The 24,079-nt window shown below is 41.6% G+C and overlaps 1 protein-coding gene across 2 annotated transcripts in view; it reads left to right on the top strand.

The window, feature by feature from the left end:
- The window catches only part of OSBPL11 (oxysterol binding protein like 11), a 1,295,440-nt gene that overhangs the window by 1,231,607 nt on the left and 39,754 nt on the right, over nucleotides 1–24,079 (top strand). For both annotated transcript variants that reach the window (XM_044075008.1, XM_044075009.1), the window contains exon 12: nucleotides 767–920. In XM_044075008.1, coding sequence (XP_043930943.1) covers nucleotides 767–920 — 154 coding nt within the window. The remainder of the gene's footprint in view (nucleotides 1–766; nucleotides 921–24,079) is intronic.

Consider the following 24,079-nt stretch of genomic DNA (forward strand, 5'->3'; position numbering starts at 1 on the left):
CATGGCGCCATGTGCCAAACAACAACTTGGTTAGCTGTAACGTAAATCATGTGGTGGTTTCACATAAAAGTTCAAAAAAGGAAGCTTAATTTAATTTATATGATCTAAAGAGCTTTAGAAAAAGCAATAATTTAGTGGTCTTCAATTGAAAGAATGCTGTGTATAGATGTGTATTGAACTAAGTAGCACAAGGTTTATGCCAGCACTTCTACTCTGGTATGTGGTGCTGTGATGTTTACATGGCTTTTGCTACAAGCTTGAAAGAGAAGAAATAGTAGCTGAAACCGAGTATAGCAGAACAGGAAATTTCACCCTAGCAGGTCAAGAGGGGTTAGGACGGTGGCCTAATGGTTAAGGTGTTTGCCTTACAAACACATGGTACAGGTTTTGAGTCTCACAGGGGATAATTGGCTAGGCTTAAAATGGCTCGCAAGGGCAGTTAGCTTAGTACTAATCTATGAACCTGTGAACTAATATGAGGAGTATGTTTTTGTTGTGCCTCCAGGGGAGGTATGAATGTGCATTCTTGTTTGCAGAACAGTCACAGAGTTATCTGTATATTCTCATTATTCTGTTTATAATTTATTTTTAATATTCCTAGGTCCCCTGAAAACAGGCTACACTCTAGTAGATAGAGTGGAGTAAAAATAAATTAAGTCAGTAGACCACTTTATAGTTCCCTTGATGGAGTTTTAAGAAGTGGAGAAGGTATTGCTAGTTTGTGGTTGCTGTGTATCAATGCACTGCTTATGTCACTTTTTTTTAGGCAACTCTGGCAGTATGTGACGGAGGCACTAAGAAATGAAGATCTTGATAAAGCAACAGAGCACAAGAGGATGCTGGAAGAGCAACAGAGAGCTGAGGAAAGACACCGACTTGAGACAAACACACCATGGCAAACAAAATACTTCCTTAAAGAGGTAGGTCGAGTAGTCAGCAAACCATAATGTAATCGGTCATGGAAAAAAGCCTTATTTATATTTTTCATCACGTTTTCAACTAAAAATGTATTTTCTTACACAACTTTTTCAACAGTGTATGTTCAAGTGAAGTTTGATGTTAGCCTTTTGTCTTAGTGTCCCTTTACTGACATGAACAGTGTATATTTCTACCTTACCTTATGTGGAAAAGGATATTTAGAAACCCCTAAAATACCAAATCAGAGTTGCTGCCTATTCTTTGACCCTAAATTTACCCTCCTAAGAGTCTTCATATTTTCTGTCACTGCACTGTTGTATTTATTTATTTATTGCTGTGAATAACCACATACTGTTTTTTTCTTACAGCTTTTTTTTAATCATCTTTATCAAATTATCATTTATGACATAGGCAATCATAAATTTATATAAATGAAAACAAGCCATATTGACATATTCTCAGTTACAAACATTATACATCACATATAATCTTCTGTACAGTTATTTTCAGTCCAGCATTACATAGCTCACACAATTCTTGCCTACCGTTAAATCTCATTTTTCCTCCCAAACATTATTGTGAATGCCCACACACTGTTAATAAATGATAACATTAAAACACTATTTGTTGTAGGCTGTAAGCTATGGTAATATAGCTGTTTTGATGTCTTAAACGTCATTGATTGTAAAAGTAGTGTTTGAGGACTTGCTTGTGAATATTACAACTATATTAGCATAACTTAATCTAAACTTTCCAGTTTTTAATTTTATGTTTAGGCTCATGCTGATAAGTAGTTTTCTTAAGTAGTGTATGATGTCCTTCTGTTCTCATGTTGCAGTATTCATAACTGTAGGGAAATCGCTGCATGCAGCACCGGACATCCGGCCAGTATACCAAAGTCTTAGGATCAAGGGTACATGCGATGTTGCATGTCAGAGCCATAAACCAACATTGGCTGTAGAGGTGATGTCTGCATGTATCCACTTCAAAACTTTTCTGCTACAGTGATCTATGGACCTCTGATCACCAGTTATGGGAATCAGTTTGTTCATTTGTTTTGGCCGTCTGATACAGATAAGTACTCTTTTGGGCTTTTTGTTTGCCTTTCTTCTAGTTTTTCAAACGTACATGTCAGCTAGGAAGGGGAAGTGTGTTTGTGGAAGACAAATTCCACATAGTGACATGCATGATCAGTGTGTGTTTTGTTTAGATGAAGGCCACGACCATACATCTTGCAACATCTGCGAGTCTTTCATGCCAAAGATGCTGCGCAGCCTCTTGGCTGCCTTAAAATTTTACTTAGAAAACCAGAGACTCCGACGTTTAGCATTCTGTATGGAGAGTGGGGAAGGTACCTCCGAGGAGCCGCCTTGGATGAAGGCAAAAAAAGTTAGGCCTGATGCCCATGCTGCCTCTTAGGAGTCCACTGAGACTCTCAATGCAGATGTTAGCCCAGGGTCCCATCAGTTGTTGGTTTCACAGCTAGAACTGGGAACCATGGTAGAAGCTGGTTCGGAAGAAACAGAGAGTACCACAAACAGAAGTACTGGACCCAACGGCACAAGGAATAATTGAAAATATAAGCCCATAATTAGCGTACAAACTTTTATTTAAATGCTTTCATCCACAGACTTCCTCAGAACATAATACAAAAAAATGCTACTACTACTATACTTTTATACTAATCCCAGTTGACCCTTTCAGTTACCTAACTAACCAAGCCATTTTATTTAAAACAAGATACAAAATAAAATTACTTCATTCATTTGTTCAACTGTAGTTTCCTATGTTTCAAAAAACATTTTATATTAATCACTTCATTCAGGCCAGGTTTCTTATCTGCCTCTAAGTTAATCTGCCAATATGTTTCCCTTTATTCTAGGGAATTCTTAAAGTCCCCTCCCCTCCCCTTAGATCAAAAGTATCTTGTTCTGTGATGGAGAAAAGAAACTTTTTATGTATTACACATTCTATCGAATGTTTATACAAAGCATTGTTAATATCCCTCTTTCTTATGCAATATAAATGTTCTCTAATCCTTTCAAAAAGGGTCCAGGTGGTCATACCTATGTAAAATGCTGCGCATCCACTGCAAATACTGATATATACAACCCTTTTTGTTCTACATGTAAAATGTCCAAGTACTTTTGTAGTACATGCAAAAGATTGTAGAGATATAAAAGGTCCCTCTAAGGTATAACTACAAAACCTACAATTGTCATATTTAAACATCCCAATAGCCTTTTGTGTATACCAATTACCCGGGCTATGTCTGGTATTCTCATTCTGTAATGTATTTTCAGATTATGTTTGTTCTTATATACAAAACTTGGCTTAGCCCCCACTGTACTAAATAACTCACTGTTACCTTCTAACATTTTCCAGTTATTTTAAATAATCTCCCTGATTCTAGCACTATCAATTGTCATCTCCAAGTTGCAAACTAACCTTTTATTTCCTACTTGTTTGGTTTTGTTACTCTTAAAGGGGTATTTTAAAATAGGTGGGTAAAATTTGTATCTTTTCATCATGATGTCATCCGCAGTATCCTTCAGATATTTCTCATCATACCCCCTATTCATAAACAAATGACAAGTAAACCTGAATTGCTCCACTACTACTTTATCATCACTGGTCATTCTACTGGTCCTTATAAAATGTCCTTTAGGAATATTTATTTTAATTAATGAGGAATGATTACTCTTACTGTGCAAATAACTATTAGTAAAGGTATTCTTCCTATGTGTACTGCTTTCAAACTTATTGGAAATGACTCCATTCTAAATGGACATCTAAAAAATTAACATTAATGCCACTATTTCAGAGTGTTTGTGTTTTTTGGCTTTTCCCGGTTAGGGGTCACCACAGTGGAACCGCTAATGATTGGCAGTAGATTTTTACGTACTGGCTTGCCGGGTCTAACGCACAACCTTTATTGAAGGAACGCCCATTCACGCATGTCGCTACACAGAAGACGCTCTGAGAATCTAACGGGCAACGTCTAACTGTGAGGTGACAACGCTACCGCAGCACCACCACCGCAGTCCACTATCTCCTAGTGTGAACTTTAAAAATTCAGATTGATGGATTATGGTTTCCAAAAACTGTTCTACTACCCTTTTATCACCCTCAATAATAAGAAAAGAAATCGACATAGTATATCCTTGCTGAGTCTAATTATGGTGGCTGCCAAAAAAACAATTACTAGAAAATGAAAATCAGTGTAAACCAAGTGTACTAGAAGTAGTGAATATAATAACAGAGATAAAACAACTAGAATTGGGATCTTTAGAAAAGGGTGGGAACAAATTACATAGGAAAAAATGGGAATTGTATGAACAATACATACAGGAGAGGAATGAGGTTTAAAAGAAGCCAGGATTTGAGTGAGTTATGCAATGTTTGACCGACAGTGATTGGGTAGATTATAAGTGATGTATAATGTTTGCAGCTAGGATTACGTCAGTATGGTTTATGATGTAAAATGCTTGTGGCTAGAATTGACAATATGGTTTGTTTTCATGTTTGTAAATGTATGATGGCCTATGTCATAAGTGATAATTTTCTTGTTTAAAAAAAAAAAGTAAATAAGGCCATCTGTTTGAAATAAAATTGAAAAAAAAATCCTTTCCAGAAAAGGTACCTTTAGAAATTTCTCTAAGACAAACTGCCTACTTCTTCTAATGGATACAGTGACGAGCATCAAATCCCTACGAAACCTAATTGAGGCCTTTTTTAGAGTTATGTTTGTAATCTCAGAAGCACAACACAGCTGTGTGCTTACACGATTGTGAACAGTGTTACCTGAAGCTGAAGATAATAGGGAACCTACTGGTCAATAAATTCACTTCAAGTTTTAGCCTGGTCTCCTCTTCATCTGTCCCACAAGATGTACCTAAAACTGACTCCCCTCCAGCTACTGTAGAAGATCAAATCCTAAAAGCACTATCAAAAGCTAAAAGAAAAGCATTGATGTGTCCTGGTAATATAACTGGATGCACCTTAAATAGCAAGAAGCACCATTTAGCCACACCCATAAACGTTGTTGAACCTCAGCCTCCGTATAGGTTTTGCACCAGGTGAATGGAAGAGCTACAGTTACTCCCTTGCATAAGGAAGGACCTTCCACAGACACGGGTAGCTATAGACCCATAAGTTTAACCAGCCTCAGATGCAAAGCCATGGAAAAAAATTATCATGGAACTAATCAATAAAGACATAGGAACTTATGAACACTGGACCTGTCTCAGTTTGGATTTGTCAAGGGCAAGTCATACGTACTCATCTTGGTGGAAGTTTTGAAAAAGCATCACCAAAGCAATGATGAAGGTAAACTGTACATACTACATATCTCGACCTGGCAAAAATGGTGGTAATAGAAAAGATAGATAAACTGGGAATAAACTCTTTCATCACCTGTTGGATTACCACCTGCCTCATAGGTAAGACACAGGAGATCAAAATAGGAGAAGCCAACCTCACAACGAGACCAGTCACCAGTGGAGTCCACTAGGGTTCAGTGCTGGGACCCCTCCTGTTTAGTATCTACTTCTGTAAAGTAAAAGCCAATACCAAAGGGCTCTGGCTGACTAAATTTGTAGATGACTGCAGGCTAGGAGCAATCTTTGAATCCTCAAATGATGTAGCCATCCTGCAGGAAGATTTTCTGCAAGCAAATAACATGCTAGAATCGTGGACTGTAGCTAATTTCCAAAGAATGCATTATCATATCCCTTGAGAAGTCAACTACCTCAAGGAACTACCACATACACCCCTTTGGGATTTGAGAACTTATGTGGGCTCTGACATAATTTTCAACCAACATTTGTCAAGGGTTATAAGAAGTTCCTTATATGTTGTGTAGCTTGTAAACAAGGGGATTGTGTCTAGATCTAGACATGTCATTTCTTCCCCTTTCTTCAGCCCTCAGTAGTAGTAGTAGGCTTCCCTCAATCCCAAAGGATCATGGGTTTATGCCTCTATTGAATTGATTCAAGCAGCATCTTCTGTGGCTGTCAATTCAATCAGGGAGTGGCAGTCCTTTCCACACTCTGGGTAGTAGTAGGCAGATGTTGGTCTGGTATCATTGGCACAAATCTTCTTGAGGGCTGTCTTATCCTCTGCTCTCACTGCCAAGATGGTTTCATATATTGTGAGAGCTTCTTTCACTTCCTGTTTCAAGGAAATCTTGTCTGAGGCGAGAGAATATCAGTTGTTCACTCTGATGAAGAGAGCTCTGAGGCCACACTTGCATATGTCCTTGTGCAGTTTGGGTCACCCTTTTGGCCTCTTTCCAGACTCCAGCTCTCCTAAAAGGAAGCCTTTTGGTATTCAGCCATCTGTCATACATGAGACATGACCCAACCAATGCATACATCTGTTTCAGAAGGGTGAAAATGGAGATGCCTGTCCTTTCAAGCACTGTACTGTCGGAGATCTTGTCCTGAAATGAGATACCAAGTATGCATCTAAGGCAGCACATGTGGAATACGTTGAGCCGCTACTCGTATTTTGAGTGTGGAGTCCATGTTTCACTGGCATACAGCAATGTGCTCTAAACATAAGCTGTGTAAGCCTGCACCGTGGTGTGCACAGTGAGCTTATTACCCCATACTGTCATTAATACAGCAATGTGCTCTAAACATAAGCTGTGTAAGCCTGCACCTTGGTGTGCACAGTGAGCTTATTACCCCGTACTGTCATTACACCAGTCATAGGTAGGTGTAAGCCTGCACCTTGGTGTGCACAGTGAGCTTATTACCCCATACTGTCATTGCACCAATCATAGGTAGGTGTAAGCCTGCACCTTGGTGTGCACAGTGAGCTTATTACCCCATACTGTCATTAATACAGCAATGTGCTCTAAACATAAGCTGTGTAAGCCTGCACCTTGGTGTGCACAGTGAGCTTATTACCCCATACTGTCATTGCACCAATCATAGGTAGGTACTAGGCTGTCAGCCCAAGGGCCTATGTAAGCCTAGCCAACAAAGTTCCCTGGCTTACGCCACCCAAGAAAGTTATTTTCCTGTGCCACTGTCGAGCAGAGACACAGAAGTGTTCCCCGGGCTGTATTTCCTATTTCCCATCCACTCATCAAGATTTTTCTTGAAGAGTGCTAATGAAGAACTTTGCTTGACATAGATGGGTAGCCTTTTCCAGAGTATGGGAAGTCTCTGGGACAGGATTCTATCCCTCCAGCATGTCCTGTTTATTGTGGTGATAAGGTTTAAGTCCCTAGACCATGTAGCTCAGAGGGATTGGGATTTCTTTAGGTGTAGCATGTCCAACAGCTCTGGGTTTGACATAGCTTTATATGTTAGGCAGAGATCACCTTGGAGTAGGCGATATGCTATGGAGTAAAGCTGGAGTTTTTTGAGACTTGTCAGTGTAGGACATTTGTTTGAGGCCAGTAATCCTCTTTCTAAGGTACTTCTGTGGCCTTTCCAGCTGCTGCAGATGTCTTGAGGTACATTCCAAAAGGGGTCTAATGAGTATCGAGTAGAGGGGAACAATGACCTCTTTTTTTCCTGGATGAGAACCCTTTTATGATGAGGTGAGCCACGTAGGACTTCCTATCTACTGTGGCAATGTGACTGTCAAAGGAGAGACTACTGTCCACCTGGGTCCCAAGGTCTCTTATCACACATTCGGTGTTAAGTAGATTGCTGCCTATGTGGTAGCTCATGGGTACAGAGTTTTTACCAAAGGGGATGACACTGCACTTTTTGGCATTGAGCTTGAGGCCATGGCTCTGACACCAGGCATCTGTCTCAGCAAGGCCCTTCTTTAGGACGTCCACATCATTTGGGGACTTGACTATGACTCCTAGTTTGCAGTCATCTGCGAACTGCGTTAGCCGGAGGCCTTATGTGTTAACCTGTACTTCAGAGAAGTAGATACCAAGCATTTAGTTTAATTTCCCCTTTAGTATGCATCTCTCTAGATGCATGCAACAAGTGGCACACCCACATAGATACTTTACAATATGTCCTACATGGACCACTTAAGAGCCCTGTCACTATACAGTGCATCCTACAGACTGCTGTGGTGTGACTTTTGTGTAGCATACAAGGCATCCTCTGACTTTCTACTGATGGACCTACTGCACATCATCAAATCAAGTGGCATCAGAAATACTCACCCCGGGGGATCTAAGCGTCTTCTGTAACATCAACAAACCAGTATGGAGGGAATACGAATGGAGAGGTGTTAAAATCAGCAAGCAAAGGAGAATAGTATTGCTGGAATGGAATTCATCCTCAAGTCTTTTGTGAGTACCTTCATGAGGTGGACCCTGTTTTTCACAAAATCTCACCAGGACAATGCTGATACGTAGATTGTATTGTATATAGCTTATATCATGGACAGAAGTAGCTTCAAAATTGAAAAAAAAATAGCTGAGTGCACAAGACCCAGGATAAAAAGTGCCCAGTCCTGGTAGTAGGAACACTGGTGCCAGGACTAGAAAAAAAATGACCGTGGAGAATCCTCAAGACACAGAAATATTCCTATGACTGGGATAGGCCATGCTCAGGAAGCCTGTTGCAGATGGATGTAGTTGTCCACAAAAGTCACAAAAACTGATAAGCCAAAAAAGAGCCATAGAGATGACGGAGTGGACTACTGAGGACAAGAAAGAACTTGTGTTTTGGTACTATTATGCAAGAAGCCCAGAATTTCTGGACAGAAGATAAAAAGATTGAGAGAAATTAGAGGAAGGAAAAATACTTGCACAAGAAATACTATCAAAAGCCTCAAATGCAAATTTGTGTTCGTTATATAGACTAAGAAACATTGGGTCATTTGGAAAGAAAAGTGACTGAGGATGTGCAAAATTATAAAGAACAAAATCCTAGTGATTTTTGAAAGGTATAAAAAAGAAATATGGATGTGGGAATTAGAGACATCTGATATAGTGCAATATATATGCAAAGGAGGAAGCCAAATTAATCAGTGCAAAAAAGCAGCCCCAAAGATATTAGAAGAGAAATTCAAACAAAGGCATCCTGATATGGAAAATTTCACAATGCAAAAAATAAGACCACAAAGAGGGAACATAGAACAGAAGATTAGTACAGTAGAAGTTAAAAAAGTAGAAGCGGAAGTTATGGAATACCTATGAAATAAAAGATTTCGTGTAGAAAATCTAACACCGGTTATATCACAGCATGATGGAGTAGTGAGACCCCCAAGTAAACAGAAACAGTAGGAGGAGAAGCCATCTGAGGAAGAAATATGGACACGGGAACGAAAAAGTGATTTGTTATGATGCAATATTTATGCAAAGGAGAAAGCAAAACCAAGCAATATAAAAAGGGCAGCACCAAAGATATTTGAAGAGAAATGCAGGCAAAAGTATCCAGATATGGGAAAGTTTACAATACAAAAAAAATAAGAAAACAGAGGAAAATTAGAAAAGAGGGTTAGTAATGGGGAAGGTAGAGAAATTGAAACTGAGATTATGGATTACCTGAGAAGGGAAGGATTTAGTGTAGAAAATCTAACTCTGATAACACCACAGCCGGATAGAGCAATGGATCCCCAGATCAGTTGCCATGTGAAATACTTTGGAGCCTTCCATAGGAAACCAGTACAAAGGTTCAGCTGGAGTTGCACAGCAAGAGAAGGAATAGGAAACTGGGCAACTCTGACGTAGTGAATGTTGTGGAGTGACAGGCCAGTGAGTTCCCATATAAAAGTGCAGCAGATGACACAGGATGAAACTGAAGAGATTGTGACACAGGAAGATGCTCTGGAACTTTCTGTAGAATGCCTGCAGGAAATGGAGAACAAAGAATGTGCCCTCAGTTTAGAAGAAAATGATCTAAGAGAACAGTTGCTTGATTTAATATAGATGGCAGACATATTAAGATCAATGAAAGAAATACATTACAGAATGTCAATAAAAAGCAGAAAGAAGTTTGATAAAACGAATGCAGTAATTAGGACTGTTCATAGAAATTCATGCAATATAACAGAAGTAAATAAGATGCACTGCTGTGCAGCTAAATTAATAAGTCTTACCATATAAACACAGGGCAATAAAGGAAAGGAAGGGGAGAAAACAAGTGCCGTCATGGAAGTATCGAATAGAACAAAGTATAAAGCAATTAAGACAAGAAGTGTCACTGGTAGAAGAGTACAGAAGAGGGAACAGATTAAAAATACTCAGAAAGATGGACATGATAAAAGCAATGCGCAGTATCAGAACAGATCAGGATCTATCATGCACTATCGCAAATAAACTAAAAATATTAGCACAGGCAGAAAAACTTAGACGATATACAGATTAATATAAAGGGAGAGTACAGAATAAGCAATATATTGATGACCCAAACAAGTTTTATAGAGAATTGTGAAACAAGGCAAAAGGAATTAAAAACCACCAAAAAAAGAACTAGATACATTTTGGAGAAACATATATGAAGATCCTGTGGAACATAAAGATGATAAATGGATAGAAGAAGTAAAGAAAGAAAGAATAAGAAGTTCAAATGTATAGGATATGAAATGGATAACTCCAGGCCCAGATGTAGTACCAAACTAAATATCCGTATACACCAAGGCTATATATTCCCCGTTCTGAAAGAGGTATGGACCTTTTCCAAATTGATTACATGTATAGATCTGCAACTGCAGGACTGCATACATATCTGCTGACCTCACAAAACCCAAACGTTGTGAAAGTTTTAAAAAAGGAAGAGAATAAGTCTGATGACTTCCCTGCTTAGTTTAGCAGAAGCATATCGGTGTCAAGCAGAAGTGGAAATCAAATCACAAGTAGAGAAAAATCAGGCAGCAACTCAATGTGCCAAAAAAACTAAATTAAAAATATAAGGTGAAGGATCAGATGAGAAGGCAAGAAATGTGAAAAATGCATAAATATAGTTGCAAGTACAGAAAACTCTTGGAGCAACCTCATGATCAGGAATGGTTAAGGTGTGGTGAATTTGAACCAAAAGGCAAAAGGTTAATATTGGCGAACACAGATAGTGGTCTATGTACATGTTGGTTTACCAAATCCATTGAACATGTCAGAGAAACAGACAAATGTAGGTTTTGTAAAACAGAATTGGAAGCGGTCGCACATCTTGTTGCTGGTTGTGATCTACTGATGGCAGAAGGATTGTATACTGAAAGGCATAATAATGTGGCAAGACTGTTGCATTGGGGATTGTGCAAACATTATAATACTGAAGTAGCTGAAAAACATCGGGAACATGATCCACAAAGCATTATAGAAAATTATCGTTTATATCACACAGGATCACCCATGAAAGGAAGAGAAAAGTAGCCTTGATCATTAAAATTGCTACAGCCAATTACTACATTGTTTTACGTACAGAGAGATTTAATATGTTGCAGTAATTTGTGCCATTTCCAGGTCCATAGACACTGCAGCCTTTTTCTAAACCTGACTCACCAGAGTGATTTACAGAAATGTAGCTAGCATGCTGGTAGATTGGCTGTATTTTGTTCTTTGCAACTCTGTTGGTGTTTTTTCTTCCATTTCATGTAATTTCCTGAATATACTGTTTCAGCCGGTAAAAGTAGGTTGAGATTTATCTTGCTTTTTCTGTGCCATTTCCCACAACAGGTGGGTTTTATCTGCTAACTTTGTTAGCTGTGTGTTATTTTGTATTTGGAGGAGTCAGGTTTGTAAGTGTTTTTGTTCTACTTGCCTAGCCTTTAAATATAAAACACTCATTATCACAACTGATCAAGTAAATATGCATTCACATTTGTGCAGGTGGCCAGCCAATTACCTCTCATTTGTAAATCAATAAATAAATATATATATATGGTTTACTATCAAAATCCTGAATGCAGATGCATTGCAGTTGGGATAACAGATGGCAGATGTTCAGTTGCTGTGTTGCTGACCGTTAGTAGCGCATATCAGCGAATGCCGTGGTGCATTCTCTGATATGAAGTCAATCTAAGGGCTAGAGATCATGGTACAGTGCAGATTGGGATATTCATCTCTTTCCTCACTGTAGTGCGATCTCATCGTTAGAATATGTAGCTAGCAGTGGGTATGGGGACACCCCTGCAAAGACACAATGTGAAGTGTAAGAGGTATAATTACATGAGCTCCTATGTGGACTTCACATTTTAGGGAAAAAAACATTGACATGTGGTACATGGATGGTGGAAGACTTTTGCAGTTTAATGTTTTCGACATTAACATTGAACTTGCATTTCTCCAGGATATGATTCGATGTGATGAGTATATGTTATTCACAATTCGAGCACATTTTTTGATATTCTGATCGGAAATACAAAGTATTTGGTATTTTAATAATATATATATATATATATATATATATATATATATATATATATATATATATATATATATCTTTGTGTATGTATGTATATGTGTGTGTATATATATGTATGTGTGTGTGTGTATAAATATATATATATATATATATATATATATATATATGTGTATATATATATATATATATATATATATATATGTGTGTGTGTGTGTGTGTGTATTTATATATATTTTTTTTTTTTTAAAGAAGTTTACGTGTCTTTCCTTCAAATTACCCAGTGTTCTAAACAGTGGTGTTTACTAACTCCAGTTTACCAAAATGTAAAAGCACAGTTCTTCTCAAAGTTGACTGCTCATTTTCTTTAGGTGGAACACTTTCTCTGTAGGATAGCCGTTTTTCTATTGCAGATTCATATCAGAGCTCCTGATGTTTTCATAAACAAGTTTTAGGCCTTCATAGGAATAAATTCACATACTCCTTTTGGCATTTTATTACACACTGACTTTTGGAATTACTTTTAATTTAGAAACTGTCTGGCTTGCATAAAGAAAGATTGCCAGACATATCAAATTGTGCTGCAACAGATGGGTGAGAGCTGCATAAATTATTTAATGCTGATCGCTAAAGTGGCAGATTCTATAACCTTGGACAATACCTGGCAGTACTGTATCAGAAAGTGATATTTTTACTGTTACATGATACCTTTTTCACTATTAGATCTCAGGTATCCTCTTTCTGTTACAAGTGGAGTGAAGGACTAGACTGTGCCAAACTGTCCTGCACTGAAATGACCCCTTTGTCATTCTGCAAAACTTTTTCACCTGGATATAACTTAAGATTGCTTCAGATTTTCCATTCATACATCAGTAAAAAGCATTTTGAGTGTTTCACTGTGGCCTTATAAGAAGTGAAACAAGCTGCAGGTCCAAAATCTGCATCTTATGGTTATTGTCAGTGCTTAATGTGCCGTTAATTTGTTTATGGACATTTATAACTCATCAAATAATTTATTTGTTAACTGGATAAATTTGGTGGATCAAAGGCAGTGTTAAATGATATTAAGACCCCCCCCCCAGTATATTGGGACATTCTGAAAAAATAATAATTAGCTATAAGATACTTGTGCAACAAAAGGCATTTAGATTCCCGCATAGAACTGTCATGAACTGAGAATTGTATGAATCTGTTTTAGAAAATTATTTAACAGTGAACTGTGTCTGTGACAACATAACTTTCAGCTTGATACATGCAAAAAGGGCAGTCTGTGTGATTATTTTTTTTTTTTCTTGTGACTTGCACCCTTCTGTCAGCATGAGAATTTATGCAGTTCTCTATCACTCTTTGCCTTGTCCTCAACACAGATGTCATCATCCATTGCCTATTTTGGAACGTATATGTTTAGCCAGAAACCTGAACCGTGGGATACTTATAACACTTTTGTAATGTGTTTTAGTTTTAATCACAGCTATATCCATCTGTCCACACAGTGCTGTGGCTTCCTGAATTATGACTTGTGGGTCTTGTTTTTCAGAAAATAAAACTTCCATCATCAGGTAAACTGCTTTTGTTTATAGTAGACTCATGTGTAACCCTTGATCCTTGTGTAAAACTAAGAGATGAGGGAATTTTACATCTAGCAAAAAATGTATTAGTCAAATGACTAGATTGGAAGTGTTTAAGACGTTAGTATTTTTGGAGTGACCTCCATAATCATAATACGATTATGCTTTGTGTTCTTTTTCAGTAGATGGTACTTTTGTACAGGGAAGACAGTTTGTCTGCACTCATTGTGACAGTGCCTGCAGGGTTTTAAAGTACACAGGGAAAACAAGGATTCTTGAGGTATTGTTCCACAGAAAGGATGGTGGACATCTGGACCAGCCTTTATGAAGAAGTAGTGGACTCAGGACAGTGACTAAATTCCAGAATGTACACGACAGGCATAATGCCATCCTTAAGTAGGACTGAGGTGGGAAGTACACTGATGCAGCTTACCCAGTAAATTATGGTGTCGGTAGCCATAGTCATTGCCTGTGTATCAATGGTTGCCATTCATTTTATCAAACATTTATTTGTTTTGACAAAGTAAACTTCAGGTTCTTTCGTGCAAACATTCATTTTAGTAAACATCCAGTCTGAAGTTGTTTTCATTTGATCTTCAACCTGTAGGTTCCTGGATCCATATTGGATTCGACTTGGCCACATATCCAGCATTGATCCAAGCTCCTCCCCTTACCCATAATGCTGCTGTCTCCTTCCTCCCTTCAGATCTCATTTGCCACCTGTAATGTCCACATTGTGATCTGACCTCTCTGCATAAAAAGTTGTGGTAAATGTTGTTTTTGGGTTTAAATCTTCTCTTTCCTCTCTGTTTTTTCTTATCTACTTTCTACCTCCCCTCAGCATTTCCGTCGGTTAAAAAAAAAAAAACCTCTCTCTCTCCCTTTCCTTTCCTTGTGTGTGTGGTTTGAGTGATAGTGAGTGTGCTGGGCCTGAGGTCAGGATATGACTGACACTCCCGAACCCAGCTTCAGAAAGTATACAGAGTGTGGCCATAAGCTCCCCCAGCCAATGGCCACACTCTGTGCATAGTGTGTTTTGGGACAGCCCATCTCCAGACCTCCTGTTCCATCTGTGCCAGGTTTAATCCTTGGGCACTTAAGGACAGGAAGGACAAATTAATCCTCAAGTACCTGTGCTGCCGGCTTCTGCCCCTGCGTCTGCCCCTGCCTCCTCCCCGGCCTTTGGGACTCAAATTCCCACCAAGAGGCCTGGGTATGGGGACAAATTTGCTAAAAACGGTAGGCCAAGGAAGTGATCCCTGGATTGCTCGGCTTCAGCTGGGCCCCCACCTAAAGTTAGGTTGGCTTCGAGACCATATTTCCCCCAGCTCCATTCTCCTTGGTACTTCCCAGAGCCAGAGGGGAGCCCTGGATCCAATCGCCGGCTCAGGCTTCTCCTCAGCCCCTCCATGCCAGTGTTGGTTGCCTCCTTCTCCCGCTCCACCTGGAGCCTTAGCGAAGCAGAGATGAATAGGATGATGCAGAAGTTCATCAGCACCCAGATTCAGATTGGAGTCTTGCCTGTCCCCTCTCCCTCCGGAGCGGGGACCATGCAGCACTTTTTCACCCTGATTACTCCTTCTCCAATCCTGCCTTTGGTTTAGGAGCCCTTGGATCCGAGGACTGTCTGTGTCGAGGGGTCGGCGCCGATGGTACCTTGTAAATCTATGCCAGTTATGACCTTGAACAGGTCGGATCTGACTCTCTCGGATCCAAAAAGCTCTCTGAGCTGTAGCCTCAGAGTCAGATCCGAGGAGTTGTTGTCTGCTCCGAGTGTGTCTGAGTGCAGCCTTCCTCTCAGTAACTCGGTGCCTGGAGGCTCAGGTCTGACTCGCCCATCAGGTCAGAGGGTGATGACTCCTATTGTCCTTTCTCAGGATGTCCGTTCCTGTTCAGCTTTCGATGTGGAGAAGAAGGTTTTCTCGGTTTCCTTGAGACCTTTGACCATCTTGTCCTCGGACTCCGCCCCGACTCCCTCTGTTTCTGGTATGGTTCTGGCCATCCTGCAATCTCAGGGACAGCCTGCCGCCACTTTGCCTCAGGAAGCTTCCGCTTGGGAGCAGCAAGACATTGGCGAGTCCTCCCCAGAGATCCCCACTGAGGAGATCCCTCGCAAAAGTACTTGCAAAAGCAGGCACTTAGACTACCCACCGGAGTCTCACTGAAGACACTGATTTGGAGGAAGGAGAATGTCGTCCCCCCCCCGTCACCCCCTGAGGATGCCTCCTTCGGAGACATCATAGGACTGCTTTTCCAGTGATGGGGGGGGGGTGGTCTGCCCAGAAACCTACCTCGGATGAATCTGTGTTGCTCGAGGCATTTGGCTCAGGGCCCTCTACTTCCTGGGTGTGTACTCTCACAGATCCTTTAGTGGATGTCATTACACTCCAGCTCTGTCAGTTTTCAGTACCTTTCAAAGATGTAATTTACCAATCCCCCATATGACGGTACTTCCCTGTTTGGGAAGTCTGTACATGAGACTCTAGCTCAGAGTGAGAAGGACAGGAAGACTCTGTCTGCCTTCAGGATCTGCTTCTCGGCCCCTCAGTGATCCTTCTCTAGGAATCAGCAAAGGACCAAGAAGATGTGGTTTCAGAAATCTCAGAGTTTTCCCTGAGATGCTCAGGGCTCGCCTTCCCCCAGGGCAGAGGGGGATTTGATAGACATTGTGCTAGAGGCAGAGGGGGAGCCGAGAAATTACTGGTCTTAACAAACTTTCTCGGACAGACCCTCTCAGCAACCCTGAAGGGTTGCCTGACTGCTTGTCTCTGGTGGTAGAAGGGGACCATCTCTCATTGCACCTAACCGGAGTGCGAGTCCATCACAAGTGATCGTTGGGTGTTAAAAATTATATCCATAGGCTATTCATTCCTCTTCATCAAGCCACCTCCACCACCCAGACACCTCCCAGACATTCCACCCATGCACAGGGAAAATGCAGCACTGGAAATTGCAAAGCTGGTAAGAAATAGAGTCATCCAACCAGTCCCCATAGACCACGCTGGATCAGGTATTTATTCCAGGTTCTTTTTGGTGCCAAAGAAAACAGGGGACCAAGATCCAGTTTGTATCTATTCACCTTGAACCTGTCTGTAGCCAAGGTGAAATTCCAGATGGTCACTCTTCATTCTATCCTGCCCTTCCTGCAGGAGAATGATTGGATGTGCTTGATCGACCTCCAGTATGTGTACTATCTTATCAAGATGGACAGATGCTCCCGGAGGTTTCTCTGCTTCCAGCCAGGAGCCAGTCATTATCATTCCAGAGCACTCCCTTTGGTCTCATCACAGCCCCCAGGGTTTTTACCCAAGTGATGTCAGTAGTAGCGGCTCACCTGAGACTCCAGGGCATTCAGGTATTTCCCTACCTGGATGATGGCTCCTCACTGCCCTGTCCAGGCATGAACTTTGTCAAGTGAGGGATTCCTTTCTCCTTCTGGCTCAGAGGTTGGGCATTACAATCAATGTAAACAAATCATCTCTGAACCCTGTCCAAACCTTAGACTTCATTGAGGCACGATTAGACATGGTTCGAACCAAAGTGTTTCTTACTCCAGACAGAATATGCAGTCTGAAGCTACATGTCCTGTGCATTATTCAAACTCTGTGTGCGACAGTGGAAATTGTATTAAGGGCGTTGGGCTCCATGTCGGCCATGATCAGTCTCGTGCCCTTGGCGCATCTTCACACGTGAATCCTTCAGTGGACCCTGTCAGTACAGTGGTCTCTGTTAGACCTTCCGTTGACTCACCCTGTCCGAATCTCTTGAGTGTGCAGGGAACTCCCTTCAGTGGAGGATTCATTCCTCGGATCTGGTTTGGGGACGTCTCTGTCCCCCACCTTTTCCCACGGCCATGGTGACTATGGATGCCTCCCAGCCTGGCTGGGGGGGGCACTGCTTGGGAAGGACAGTCCAAGGCATGTGGTCTCCCTACGAGACCAATTTGCATGTCAACGTCCTGGAGATGAGGGCGGTGCTTCTAACATTGCAGGCTGCCCATGCCCATCTCCCTTCAGGTTGATGTACCAGACCATGGACAAACAAGGGGGAACCAGATCATATCCCCTGTGTTGCGAGGCCATGAAAGTATGGGAATGGGAGATCTCCACCGACTGTTTTCTGGTGGCAACACACATTCCAGGGAGATCCAACATTCTAGCGGGCAGGCTCAGCAGATCCATTCTGATGCCTCACAAGTGGTCTCTGAACCCCTCAGTAGCAGAACAGATCTTTCACAAGTGGAGTTAGCCTTGCTGCAATCTATTCGCCTCTCTGTCCAATGCAAAATGCAGTGAGTTCTTCGCTCTGAACCCTCCTCAAGGGGAAGCCCCCAGAGATGCTCTGATTTATGCTTGGCCCCTCCGGTTTTCTGTATGCTTATCCTCCTCTTCCCTTAATATCAAAATTTCTTCAGAAAGCTTGCAGGCTGGGGAGCTTGGTTATCCTCATTGCCCCATTCTGGCCTTGCCAGGTCTGGTTTCCCTCTTTGAGGTCTCATCTGGTGGCTGACACTATGGACATTGGATCCAGTTCCAGATCTCATATCTCATCCCTCAGGGATTCCCCATCCAGACCTGGATAGTCTAAAGCTCACTGCTTGGCTGCTTCAGTTCCCATGATAGTAAGGACTCCCAAATTATCTTCTCCCATGAAAAGAATTCTAGTGACAGCTCATAAGTCTTCCACCAGAAAAGTGTACTCCAGCAAATGGAAATGTTTTTGTATCTGTGCCTCTCGGCTTGCATTAGATCCTTTCACAGCTCCAGTTCCTGCAGTGTTGGAATTTTTATTGGGAATTTTTCAACAAGGTGCTAGCTTTTCTACTGTGAAAGTTCAACTTGCAGAAATTTCTAATTATCATGTGGGGGTTACTATAGCTTCCTTAGCATCTTCAAAGCTTTGTAAGGCCTTCCTCAAAAGTACCTTTCTTCTTCGTCCCCCAATAAAGGACCCTACACAACTGCGGGATCTTGCCCTAGTACTTCAAGCCTTAGTCTCACCTCCCTTTCAACCTGCAGCTTCATTGGATATACAGTTTCTCTCCTGGAAGACTGCCTTTCTGGTTGCCATTACTTCTGCTAGGAGAGTTTCGGAACTTCAAGCTCTATCGATCAAAGCTCCTTATATGATTTTTCATAAGGACAGGTTGTATTTGCATACTAATCCATCTTTTCTACCTAAAGTAGCTTCAGAGACAAATATTAACCAGCTAATCAAACTCCTGGTCTTTTTTCCAAATTTTCAAAACAAGGGGAAATACAAATTGCATTTACTAGACATGCACAGGCAGTTATGTTCCTACTTGCACAGGACAAAAACCTTTTGTAAATATGACCAACTTTTCATTTCTTACTCCAAACCACTTTCTAAAGTTACCATTGCCCATTGGATTTCTCACTGTATTATTCAGGCGTATTCAGCCAGGGGGATTTCCCAACCAAGTCAGGTGAAAGCACATTCCACCAGGTCTATGGCCATGTCAGCAGCTTTTTGGTCCAGAGTTTTATTAGATGATATTTGTTCTGTGGCCACTTGGTCCTCATCCCATACTTTCATCTCACATTCTAAATTGGACATTGTATCCAGGAATAGGGCATCCTTTGGCTCCACCGTGCTCTGGAATATCCTTCCATGAGAGCCTCCCAGATGTCTGGTAGCTGGGGAATCTGTCCCACAGGTTAAAGATCAAATGAAGACAACTACTTCAGATAAAGAAGTTATGTACTCACCATAACATTCCTTCTGAGTAATTGTTCTTCATTTGTCTTCAACCATCCCTCCCTCCTTTCCCCGGCCTTGTGTGAGCTGCTGGTGCCTCCTAAGAATAATGGTCACTGCATAGGGTGTCTTTTATCCCTGTTGTTTTCTGGTACGGACTAGTCTCTGTTGGGTCGGGTGATGGTACTGGATTGGGCAGAAAACTTGATCTCAAAGGAGGAAGGAGACAGGAGTATTATGAGTAAGGAGAGGAGCTTTGAGCTTGGATCAGATGCTGGATATGTGACCGAGTCGGATCCAGGAACCCACAGGTTGAAGACAAATGTAGAACAACTACTCTGATGGAATGTTACGGTGAGTATATAACTTTTTTTTTTTTGTGTGTGTATGTGTGTCTATTTTGCAAAAAGAGTTGTCCAGGTTTGTATTAGTGGTGTGAATATTTGCAGGTTATGGTTAGAGTATCAGCTAGATAAAGGGATAGGCTTAAGTCTTTGTGCAAGGGTTTCCAGTTAGAGGAAGGTGAGGGGATAGATTTAGTGGTGTGTGTATTTACATGAAGTAGGTGTCTGAGCTATCGTGTAGTGGTACGAAATTAGTTTTTCTAAATTTACTAAGGTGGGGCACCCCCCCACCCATATTAGTAGTGCATGCTTAACCCTAGCTCTAGTCCTATCCCTGAACCTCTCTTTAAAAAAACTCTCTAACACTGCCACTAATCAGACAAATTAGGTTTGAGTGCTGTGTTATGGTTTAGAGATTGCAAAAGGAAATTTTCTTTTTGAAATCTGTTGTATGCTGTGTGTTTAGTTTTTGGTTATATTAATGTTAAAAATGTTAAAATACATAAAATCAACAAAAACATTTTGAATGTTCATGATATAATTGTATAAATGGAGGTGGATAATGCAACGTATGTGTGACAATGGGAAAGGGGCTATTTGAGATACTTGTATCACAAAAGGGGTTGTGGAAATGTACAGTGCATTTCCTGGGGCATTGACAGAGTATAACCTACAAGAGCGGTTCAGTACTGCCTGAGACAGAATAAGGTAGGGATAAATCAAGGACAGTGGTCTAGCCGCAAAATTCAGAGAATCTGAATAGACTTCAGGATGTTCATCGTGTTTCACTTTTGCAGTCATTACACTTGGGTTATCCTGCTGGCAGGCTACACACAGTCGGCCTGAATTCCAAAGTCCTGGGCCGGCATCGGTTGCTGTCGCCTCTTCCCTGACGTCAGTGCGCTGGGGTGTATAAGATGCAGCCGACGCCATTTTCTTCAGTCTTTTTTGCCGCGGGGTGCCCGAAGCAAAAGCAGTTCGCAAGTGCCGGTCAGCCGACTCCTGAGATATTCAAATTCGAATTTGAGGTCCGAAGTCTTCATTAAAGCTAAGTACTTCATTGGGGAAACTTTTTTCTTGCTCCAGACCGATGTCAGAAAAAGTTAACAATTGTATTTCTTGTGGGAAGCAAATACCTCATAAGGATTTTCACTCTTACAGTATTCCTTGCCTAGGCCCTGACCACGATGTTGCTTGTTGTCGGTTTTGTGCTGGATTTAACCAACGCACTGTTAAGCGTCGGTACGATTTTGCCTTTCATTACTTTGGCCACAGGTTCAATTATACAATGCCGGCAGAACAGCCGGCCAGAGTCTATAAAAAATGCAAGGATAAAGACAAGGACAAGCATCCAAGGTCCAAAACCGACGATGAGGCTTCCTCTAAGCTAGTCGTCGGTTCGCCGGTTCTCAGTGAGGCGCTTTCGCAGCCCCTGACATCCCACATGAGCCACATGCCGCTTCCGACTCCCATGTGGAGCCGACTGGGCCTCTGGAAACTCAAGGTATTGGATCCTCGGAAACTAAACCCTCAGATGGGTCCAGAGCTGCTGTGCAGGCATCGGCTTCTGAGGGTGTTTTCAGACCTACACAGTTATATGTAACAAAGCCAAAGACTAAAGCAGCTCTAAAGACAAAGAAACAAGTACAGCATTCTCCAGGACAGACTTCCATGCCTAAAAAACAGATGCTCAAAATGGCCGAAGACCTTGTTACTTTGATCAGGGGTTCCCATCCCCCTCCTGATAAGAGGCCTAGGCAAGAGACAGACTATGAATCTTCAGATCAGGTTTCCATTTCTTCTGATTCCTCCACTGATCAGGAATACTCTCTTCCCAGAGAGCCAGAATTATTCACAATCCAAGAAAAGGCTCAGAGATTTTCTTTTACTTCCTCAGCACAGGCCCCTTGCTATTCCTCCTGTACTGGACATTGTAGATGATGTTTTTTCAGAGTCTGGCCTGTCTCCAGACTCTATACCCCCAGCAGCCGTTAAGCCAGACAGGTACTACAGGGTTCCAGACTCTCATAAATTTCTATATAAAAACCCTGCTGCTGACCCAGAAACTATCTCTCAGGGTCCCAAAGGGGTCAAGGCTTCCACTGCAAAAAAAACCCTGTTCCCTCTGATAGGGATTCTAGAGCACTGGACAGATGGAGGAAAAAAGTTTACACTTCTGCTACCTTGGCTGTAAGGGCTTTAAATTGTCAGTTTCATATGCTTAAATATCAGCAACACTTACTGTCACTGTTAAAACAGAAAATGTTGACAATTTCTGAATGTGTTGAAAACAAGGAAATGCAGGAATTATTGCATGCAGCTGAACAGGTGGGAAAACATACTTTGCAATTGATTCTTTGGAGGCCTCTTGTAGGGCCGCTGTAACGGGTTCTGTTATTGGGAGGCATGCTTGGTTAAAGGAACAGAATCTGCCTGATCATGTTAAAGCAAAATTATTAGATGCTGCATTACAGCATGATACTTTGTTTGGTGTTAAGGCAGAAGAGGTGTTGAAGAAAATGGAGGATAAAGCGAAATCTATGCAGACAGTTAAGGATGTCTTACAGGTACAACCACCCAGATTTAGCAGGAACTGGCCTTCAAAAAAAATAAATAAATAAAAATAAAGAAATTGGTCCTTTCCAGTGTCAGATAGGCCACAAAGAGGCAGATACAGGTGCCCTAGAGGCAGATCCCAGCCCCAAGGCTCATACAGGCCTAAACAATGGGGTGCTTCTACCTCCAAAAATGGAGAAGACAAATCTCAACCTTATAGGAAACAGACCCCAATGACTTTCCCCTACCAGTACGAAGCACTTATCTTTTGGATGCTCACTTAGGGGGGAAAACTAGCACTTTATTGACAAAACTGGCACATGATCACCCAGGACAAATGGGTCTTGAATATAGTGCCTCAGGGTTACAGGTTCCACTTTCACACCCTGCCAAAGGCAAAAGGCATGCCAGACCTGCCAAACAAATTAATGGGCAGAGGCACAAAAGCTAGTTTCATCCCTCATGGACAAGAGGACCATTCAGTGAGTACCACTACAGGAGCAGGGACAAGGATTTTACTCACGTCTTTTCTTGGTACCCAGAAAGGACAAAGCCTGGAGACCAATACTGGACCTGTCTATTCTAAACACTTTTCTGGACGTTCCAAAATTCACAATGTTGACTCTGCAGTAGCTTCTGTCCATGCTGGACAAAAAGGCTTGGCTTGTAACCTTGGATTTAAAGGAGGCATACCTGCATGTCCCAATCAGACAGTCTTGCAGAAGATACCTCAGATTCATAGTTGGCTCAATGCACTACCAATTCTCTGCACTGCCCTTTGGCTTATCTACTGCACCCAGGGTCTTCACAAAATGCCTGACACCAGTAATTGCTTTTTGCAGACAAAAAGGAATTCAAATATATCCCTACTTGGACGACTGCCTTATTCAAGCAGAGAACAAGGACATTCTACTAAATCATCTGGCGTTTGTAAAAAGATTGCTAATTTGCCTGGGGTACACAGTAAACGAAAAGAAATCAAAACTAGTACCCTCTCAAGAGATAATATTCCTGGGTGCAAGCTTAAATACAACTGCCCAGATGGCCTATCTCACGCCAGACAAGCAAAGGCAACTGAAAAATTCTGCAGGCTTTGGGCTTCATGGCATCCTGCATTCTGTTAATTCCATATGCAAGACTGCATATGAGGAAGCTTCAGTGGTATCTAAAAAGTGTTTGGACTCAACATTGCCACAGCCTGGAAAAACTTACTACCCTCATTCCCTGCCTGCAGCAGGAGTTTCGATGGTGGGCACAGGCCTGTCACCACAAGGGACAGCCTTTCACTTTACCCACTGCCAGGCAGACAATAACAACAGATGCATCAGATTACGCCTGGGGGGCCCACATGGCAGGAAAATGTATACAGGGCACCTTGCCCACGAGCCAAATGCATCTTCATATCAATCTAAAAGAAATGCTGGCTGTCCAGAATGCCCTGACAGCTTTCAAGGATCTACTTCATCCAGGGCAACTACTGATAAAGATGGACAATACTACAGTCATGTGGTACATAAACAAGCAGGGAGGCACGCATTCCTACCCCCTCTGCAGACAAGCCATGAATTTTTGGAACACCGCATTGACTTAAGAACACCTGCAAGCACAATTCCTGCCAGGAAAGACAAATACTCTGGCAGACGAACTAAGCAGAAACCTCATGGATCCTCACGAGTGGAAACTAGATCCA

Source organism: Protopterus annectens, chromosome 6.part0, assembly GCF_019279795.1.
Source record: "Protopterus annectens isolate FY-2018-M chromosome 6.part0, PAN1.0, whole genome shotgun sequence".
Taxonomy (NCBI): Eukaryota; Metazoa; Chordata; order Ceratodontiformes; family Protopteridae; genus Protopterus; species Protopterus annectens.